An 8,910-nucleotide genomic window follows, 5' to 3' on the forward strand; every position below is an offset into this window, starting at 1 on the left:
ACACCTTCCCCAGCCGCCCCCCCAGAAGAAACTCATGTGAAAAACTAACCAAGATCAGCCTGGCCTGTAGGGCCTCCCACAACTAGATGGCAGGACATTGTACTCTGACACAATTAGGCTGGACTTCATGGACAAAACATGCCCTGGACAGGAGTGAATGACAGCGCTCTGCTGTTCCCCACCTATGCAAATATGCACTGGGATAAAAAAAACAAAACAAAACACCTTAGTAGCAAGTGAAATGTTTCTTAGTTAACTAAAAATGCATTGTCTCCCCAAGTGTAAAGTGCCCCACAATGCTTTACTCTTAGCTATATATTATTAATGGTGAATGAGGGACAGCCAATAAGAATTTCAGCTTGCAGTTGGTCAAATGTAATATCTTATTTCCATTTATAAAAAGAACTGAGGAACTTATGTGAGTTCTTTCAATTGATTTTATTGAGTAGCTAAATCTGATAAATTAGCACAGATAAAATAAGCATTTGCATGTGTTACAAATGACTTTTTACAGGAATAAAACAGTGAAAATTACAAACTGTAAAAAGGAGGACAAGTAAATCCTGTCTCAGATTCATAAGGGGCAAGATTTGTAACTTCACGCAAGATTAATGTCTGAGTTGCAGAAAACAAAGGTTTAATATTACAATATTATACACTACTTACAAAATTAAATTTACTAAGTATTACATCCATAATAGTAAACAGAATATTAGAATCACATTAAATGGTCCCTTATGTCACAGCTGTTCTGCATTTTTGATTAGATTGTTAAGAAATTAACTCTAAATAAAAGATGTAAATCTTATTCTAGTTATTGCAAAACAGTCTATTTTGACTCAGACTCCAATATATTAAATTAAAAAAGGTAACATATGCAAATTATAGTGGATGGTATTGATGTGGACTGAATTTAACATTATGTCAAATACAGAAATAGTTTAAAAAATCTGAGAAACTAGAAAAATAGAGTACATTTGCCATAGTAGGATTGTAATGCTAAATATCAGGGCCACCTTTGCCTGTTTAAAGCAGTGGAAAGTCTTATATTATCCTTGTCATTTGGAATTAGTGACAATATTTTACACACTGGTCTGCTTTGTGATGCTGTAAAAATGTAATCAACACACCAGGTTGTTGTCCACTGCAAGAAATACAACTAACAATGTTCAATAGTGCATAATCTCCCAGGATGAACGAAAGCACTCTACTCCAAAAGGGTTCATTGGCTTAGTGTTCATAAATTATACAGGAAAAAAACCCAAACATTAGGGAACCCAATTCAAAATCGTTAGTATGCCACTAACTGATTTATTTATTCAGCCATTATCCTTGTGTACATAAAGCAAGTGAAACCAATCTCAGAAGCAGGCACCATACTTAAAACTCAAATGATGGGATATAACAATAAACCATATCGTGACAAAAAGGTGCACGGGCTTTTGGCGTGTTCAGCACAAGAATAATTTCCAGCATCCAAGTGCATACAAATCTCATGATCATACGCCTTGAAGCCATTTGCCATTTTAAATAAAGATATAGCTGCATAAATGAAATTCTCATTTAAGCTAAGATATTAGACATGACTGGACCAGAACTAACCCAAATCATTTAACTGAATGCTAACAATGTCCTTCCACTCATTTCCCCTCCCCCCAACATACTCATGATATTTTCACTTGGACTGGAAAAAGCTTATGTACCTATAAGCAAGGGCGGGCAGGAGAGGGGGGACGAGCCACTTCCACTAGCTATGCAGACAGCAGGCTGGATGCTCCTAACAGTTTTGGGAGAAGGAGGTCTCTTCAGAAATGCTGTCTGAGAAAACTGTACAAAACTTGGATTTTGTTTGTGCTCAAACGGCAAGAGCAGTTTCTCTTTCAAGAACCACCTGCTTCTCCCCTGCATTAAGGCAACTCCTGTCAGTCAAGTATAGCTGGAGCCTGAAAATGGCTGCAAAAACCAACTCTACCAAGTACTGTAAAATCAGCTTTGTAAAATCCATATGAATTTACTAGCCTAGGCACAATATCTACTTGCCCACCTTTAAGACAAATAATATTTTACTCAATGAAGTTACTTGCTCCAGCAAGTAGATTTTTGCAAGACTGAATTAAGTATATCAGCATTTACATGAACTAAAAGCAAAATAAGAAGGAAGTTTACTACATCACAGGCCTTTCATGGTATGGATACAGAAGGGACAGTAAATGTGCTAGCAACACAAGTAGTCAATCTGTTTATGACAGTATTCCCCAGATCAAAGTTTTATATCAACGCACCGTACTCCCCAAGCTTTACGTATGTAAATCAACTTCTGACTCCTGTTTTTCATGTTTCGTTTGTTGTACATGGAGAGGTCTGTTAATGAAATTAATATAGGTATTCTGTCTGCACAATAGCTTTGAGACTAGGCTTTTCCATAGGTTCAGAATTGTAAAATGTGTTCAAAAACCATAAAAATCTTCCTAACAATATGGTTTGTATTTCTTTCAGAGGTAAAATTGTTACTTGTTTGGAATCTTTTTTAAATGTGAAAGTTTTCAGTGTCCTCTCACAAGAACAGATAAAGCCAAGTACCACCAGCCTCATTTCACAAAACAGTTCCATTTTATGGACTTCACATGGAAGTTAACCTAAATTAGGTTAAAATTTGTGATAACACAATTCACAGGAAAATCCAGGGTGGCTTTAGTCCTTTGTTTCTGTTCCCCCCTTTACTGCCATTTATCAAGGTAAGACCTAAAAACTCACTTTAAATAGAAAAAAAAAGCTTACTGTCAGTCTCAGCCCATTTTTGCTGCTGAATCAAACCACTTGATTAGTCTTCATTGTACTCAGTACATTAGGCCTGCTTTCAACTACAATACTGATGCATTTAAAAGCTTTTAAAATTAACTACTTCATAGTCTCTCCATCCAACATGGCAGTTTAAGCTTACTTTCAGTCTTAAACACCACATTTCTAAACACTGAATTCTAAATTTCAGGAACATTTGTTCACTTCACAATGAATTCATTGCTACTTTCAGTATACCAGGTTGCTTTTAAAAAGTAATGCTCAATTGTTAAATCAGTGGCTATACTGTATAAGAATTTCCCTGCAAATCAATCAGTATTGTGAGGTTTTATATCTAGCAGCAAAAAACAAACAGAAAAGCAAAACAACTTACAGAAATATACATTCTGAACAACAAAGAACTCTTTATTTTACAAAATGTATTTCACCTCTTCAATATTGCCTCTGTAAATGTATTCATGCTGCAACTACTTACAGTAAAAACATAATTGGCAGCAAATTAAAGGTGCCCAACCAGTTCACATATTTCAATTTTAAGAAGTACTATTATTATGTAGTTGCACATTTGATTCTTAGTTGTGGTCCTTTATTTGCTTTACTTGGTTGAAATCACAGTGAGAACTTCTCATCAACTGCATCAGGCCACAAATTTAAAGAAGATATTAAAAGCGCAAGTGTTCTTTACTGCAGAAAAAACTTTCCTCAAGCAAGTGAGCCATACAACCCAGTGGTTCATTTATTCACTTGCTGCTGTATGTGCAGAAGGAACTCATAGTATGATAAGGCAGATTCTGTTCTGTCTTCTATCATATTCTGTAGGAAACTTGGTTTCAGTGGACTTTCATCCCTTTAAAACAGAAATAAAACATGAGTAATAAGATAGGTATGGTCTATAGCACCAGTTGTTTAAAACGCTAAGATAAACTGCAACATTTTGAAAGATTTACTAAGCACACAAACCAGTAAAAAAAAAACGCAGCAGCTAAAGACCTTGCAATCAATCATTTGCAACTCAATATACTGGAAAACCACCAATTAGTTCAATTTACTATCAGTTGATTTACTCAAGTTAACCCTGGCTACTTCTCATTCTTCACAACTATAAAAGTGATTAAGAAACAAGAGACTATGGGCAGTCACACTAGTGTCTCAAACATTTGGCCTCAAATGTGCAGCATATGGTGGCTAAATAGGTCACTAAAGCAGCCAGCATGTGACCTTTCATACTTCAATAAAAGGACTTAACAGAACACTTCTTACTTACCTTATTATATACAATATAGGAAAAAATGGCCTCTGCTCTCTCAGCCAGGAGATGAAAGCTATTATTCTGGTAGATTCAGCTGTATCAAGTTCTGGAAGGTACGTCTATTAGACAAAGATTATTATTAAGCTACATTAGAATGTGTTTTTAGGAGAAGTAAATTTAGCATTAATAAAATAAATCAACCACCATCTTAAATCAGGCAAAGTAGGCAAGTTAACATGAAGCTGTTCTATACATCACAGTGATTGTGGTCACTGGCCATCCTTGAGCAACCTATCAAATTGTGCCAAACTCTCAGCTGCCACAACTGGGAGGACCACCTCACCTTCACTTGAGGTACAGGAGAGTGATATTAAAAACTCCCACCAAAAACTAAAGGGCTTAGTCTGCACCCACAAACTTTGCCTGCATTAGTCAACGAATACCAGCTTCACTTATTTGCAACTTCATGATGAGAACCCCAGGTTAACATTTTAAAACATGGAACTCCAAAAGAGAAGCAGAATGGAAGAACTGAATTTCTTCCAAAACCTGAATTGAATTTGGCTTGACCATGCAGACCACTGCAATGAGCATGACGACATTTTACTTATATTATTTAAGATGTTATTTTGATGTTTGAGTCAAATTTACACCAAAGTACTCACCATATTCTGTGGTACAGATGCATAATTTGGAACCCCAAAGACTTGGTTAATAAAATTCTGTCCACAGTTCTTTCCAATCCACATAAACATCACCTGAAAGAGATGGCCCAAAAATCACAGCATTAAAAACTGCAACATGCATATCTTCATAGGTTTCCTAAATATTTCAAATGCTCAGGAGTCTTCAAAAAGAACCCGGGTCACACTTAAACACTTTCAGATAAAAGTTGTTAAAATTCCCAAAGCAAACAACTTACAGAGCCAGCATCCATAAGGTAAGCACCATCCCTACTCAACTTTTCCACAGACAATTGAAGGATGGGTGGCTGAGGTATGGTTCTATCATTGATGTTGAGGGCTCCCTAAAGAGAAAAACGTATCACATCAGCGTGCATCTACATACATAGATGAGAAACAAGGACAGAGAAACAAAAGGAATATACACTTCCATTAGATAGAAAAGATAACTATCAGAGCCATGTTTTACCCCTCAAGTGCATAATACGTCTATCCCAAACATTCAAATTTAGCCATACTTTTTAAAAAAAGCATCTGTTTTGTCCAGACAGATTGATTTCCCTTCTGAAAGTTTCATACGTTTTATTTTCAGAAGTCAACAGGCTTGGAAGCAGTGGTCTAGAGAACAGGTCTGTCACCTGCAATAAGTATACATATTTATATTTGTTCACAGAACTACTGGCAAGACTTCTTAAAAAGCAGCTGTTCAAGAACTGCATAGAAAGCATCGCTGCTGTAACATCTCCTTTTATGAGATGCAGCATATAGTTCAAAAGATTTCTGAATAAGAACCCAATTATATTTTCAAAGTGCTAGTCTCCAATATCTTTCACCTGAACTCTCCAGCTACAGGAATTCCCACCCTACCAACTGGATCACACATCCTGTCCAGAGCTCATCAATATAAATTGCAAGAAACAGTTGGGGAAAGACAAGAGGGAACTGCTCAAAAGCCATATGACTGTCTCAAGAAGGGGACTATGTACTGTATTCATAACGTGTTCATGAACTTCCAGTTAGCCTGATTTGCTCTCCAATGCTCTCCTGCCACTTTCCCACTTATTTAAATGACAGGCTACACCTTTGATATTTGGAACAAGACTCAGATGCTATGGAACACAGCTTTAATGCTGCTGCCTTTATGCACAATTCATATCTTAGGCCTTCAACTTAAATGCCAAAGAATCAGAACATCACATTTCTTTTGATAGATTGCCTCAACGGATCTTTGGAACAAAATCCAACTCTAGAATATCCTGAGAGATGACTGTATACCTAGAAAATTATTACAATTCTTTGTTTCTAATAAATGATCTGAGAAACCAAGCAACAAGCATACTGGGGGGAAAAAAATAAAACAAACAAAAGAACATACCTCATCCGTGAGATTGTCAATTCTGTACAGACTGGGATGGGTCATGAGCATGAGGTAAATTAGGGGCTGGTTCTTCACTTGACACATAGTAAAAATGCGTTCGTCTAAACGGGTTGTCGTTCCAGTTTGGAATGCTTTCTATGAACAAAACCAATATTTTAAGTATTTAACCTGCTATTAATTTCCAGCCAACAGGAGGCACTAGGTAGAGTACCACATTTAAATATGAAATTTATACATAGTTGCATCTGATTTTGATTTGGTACATTTAAATATTTTAAGAGTCCCATAAAAATTCTACCTTGAGAATTCACCTAAATATATCATTATAAAAACTTTGTGAGCAATCCCACCTAACTTATGTGCAAATCATGTTTCTTAAATTATACCTGTGAAATTCATAACTAATTGCTTAGTGAACTTCTGGTGCCAACAATTAGTAGTGGAATGATTTCTAAAGAGCTAGAGAGTGGAGTCAGAGGGAGGTATAAATTCATTAAACATCTGCTAACCAATTAGTTTAAAAATGTATCTTTTTTTTTTTGTTTTTAAGAGCAACCATATTTAACTCTACTACACAGCTTCTAAGGGGGGTGTTCCGACTCAAAAGGCAATGGTACTACACAGACTCACAGAAGCTCTTGCACAGAAAATATCACTATGTCTCACAAGGACACTTAATTTGGGTGGATGCCTAACAACTAACTCAGCCTTTGGAAAGTTTATTTTCTTCTTACCTGTTTTAAGAGAGCCAGCACATAAAGTGGAAAGAGTCGCAGAGAAAAGGGAGCCATGAGACCAGGCTGCTGAACGCTTAGGACTGAAGACCGATAAGCAGATAGGGAATCAATTACAGCATTCACCAAGGCATCCCGAGCATCGCTCAAACTAGCAGAAACTGACCGGTCCACAGCTAAAAATAAACAGCAGATATAGAAGATTAATGGCAAGTTCTCTCATTTCTCTACTAAGAACTATTAACTTAAGATATCTGCACTTGCTTAGCTCTTCATCTTAGGATCTTAATGTTCTCACAAGCATGGGGCTTCACCCAACTAACAAGAGGGATAGTGACATCAATGAAGCTTAGAAGAAAAGCCAAGAGTCTGATTTGCTGCTCCAATTGCTGTAAGACACTCAGCCAATCAGTAGGTTCTACTGATACATAACATTTAAAATCTACGCATTCAAACAGCACATTCACCACTTACCCATATTAGCCAACAGCCCTGTAATAGCTTGCACATCAGCCCCTAGGTAGACATCACTCAGTGTTGTTACAACTGGTAAACACATAGTGTGGACACGAATCCTTCTTTCACCTACGAAGAGAAAAGAAACTGTGTAGTCTTCAAACGGCATCTCCCCCACCACCAAGGCAACATTTAAAAAAACTGGTGCGTACAGGGCAACAATGAAGTCTGGACACTAGTATTTCCAGCAATTTTGATTTTTAAATTAATGTCCAAGTTACCAAAAGCAACTGGTTTGTATCCCAGAAAAATACCTACTACAACTGAAGTATCTGAAACTTTACAGATCTTAAGTGGCAAATTGAGAACTCAGGCCAATCTCTTAGCTCAAAACAGCACATTTCTAGATAAGAGCAAGTTTTCTAGCATGCAGGTTAACCCGTAAAGTGAAAATGTAATAATGCCACCGCACAGCAGCTTATACAACTACTTTGTCAGTATTCTCACTTTTAAATCCTTGCCAGCTTACTGGACACCATGAACATTCACCTGCAGCTACCTAAAGAGTAAACTAAGTTACAATTCAAGATCTTGCCCACATGGCATCTAGCGTATTACACCACAGACCTAGATGATGCTGTTGATGTTTCTTACCTTTGCTGGAAGTGTACAGAAGTGCTGACTGGAAAGAAACAACCTGCATATCAGTAAGACTCTCCTCCACTGACATCTGTACAGCGTACCCTGCATCTGGGTTCACGTTGGGTAAGGACAACAAGTCTGTGGATCGTACAAAGAAGTTTCCGTGGAAGGTGTGGATGGACAGACCTAGGAAAGAAAAAAAACAAACCCATTTGGTTAGTGGTAGTTTTAGAATCAAATATAAACAATTAACTGATTACATATTTGCATTCCCTTCTAGCTTGCTGACATACCACCTTTTTCCAAATTTGGCATCATTTAGCAAATGAAAATACTGCAGGCTGAACAATAATTTGCAGAAAAGGTGGTGGTTACTGAAAATTCACAACACAAGCCAGCATGAAGATTAGCCTCACAGCAATGCAACTCAGAATTTCCAGATATTTCTAATGTAGAATACGTGGTATGACAAATCATTTAAGAGAACGTATTATGAAAAATTCCCTTGCTATATAAAGCACTACTTTTTCAAACCAGTAGTTTAAGTCTGAAAAGTTGACAGATGTAAATGATGAGACTAAATATAAAAGTGCAATAACCTTGTCAGAGTCAGTACTAGAAAGCTGTACCTCTTATCAAAATTACAAACTGAACAAGACAGTAGGAAATTCCCCCTTCATCTCATGAAGATACCAATAGACAAGCCTCTGGCTTAACTACAGGGCAGAATGCAGTTGCAGAAAAATGTTCCATGTAGCAGATATATTAAGTTATAGTCCTTTGTGAGAACCACATGGAAGCTCATGGCAACTAAGTGCTGATTTCTAGTTCTGGCAAGGGAAAAACTATTTGGTTGTTAGCACGAGTTTTTACTGATAGGGAAGTAGTCTGTACATTTAAAAAATAATCTGAAATCAGGTGTGTGTGTGTGTGTGTGTGTGTGTGTGTTTTTGTGTGTGTGTGTGTGTG

The 8,910-nt window shown here is 36.9% G+C and overlaps 1 protein-coding gene across 1 annotated transcript in view; it reads right to left on the minus strand.

Moving 5' to 3' along the window:
* Nucleotides 1–422: 422 nt before the first annotated feature.
* SEC24A (SEC24 homolog A, COPII coat complex component) overlaps nt 423–8,910 on the minus strand; it is a 48,587-nt gene continuing 40,099 nt past the window's right edge. The window contains exons 16-23 of the mRNA XM_019506274.1: nt 7,954–8,127; nt 7,318–7,428; nt 6,844–7,019; nt 6,107–6,244; nt 4,971–5,075; nt 4,714–4,806; nt 4,064–4,167; nt 423–3,646 (exon numbers count right to left, since the gene is read on the minus strand). Of these exons, the coding sequence (XP_019361819.1) occupies nt 3,532–3,646; nt 4,064–4,167; nt 4,714–4,806; nt 4,971–5,075; nt 6,107–6,244; nt 6,844–7,019; nt 7,318–7,428; nt 7,954–8,127 (1,016 nt within the window). The 3' untranslated portion in view covers nt 423–3,531. The remainder of the gene's footprint in view (nt 3,647–4,063; nt 4,168–4,713; nt 4,807–4,970; nt 5,076–6,106; nt 6,245–6,843; nt 7,020–7,317; nt 7,429–7,953; nt 8,128–8,910) is intronic.

This window comes from Gavialis gangeticus, unplaced genomic scaffold, assembly GCF_001723915.1.
Source record: "Gavialis gangeticus isolate Ggan-Ray unplaced genomic scaffold, GavGan_comp1, whole genome shotgun sequence".
NCBI lineage: Eukaryota > Metazoa > Chordata > Crocodylia > Gavialidae > Gavialis > Gavialis gangeticus.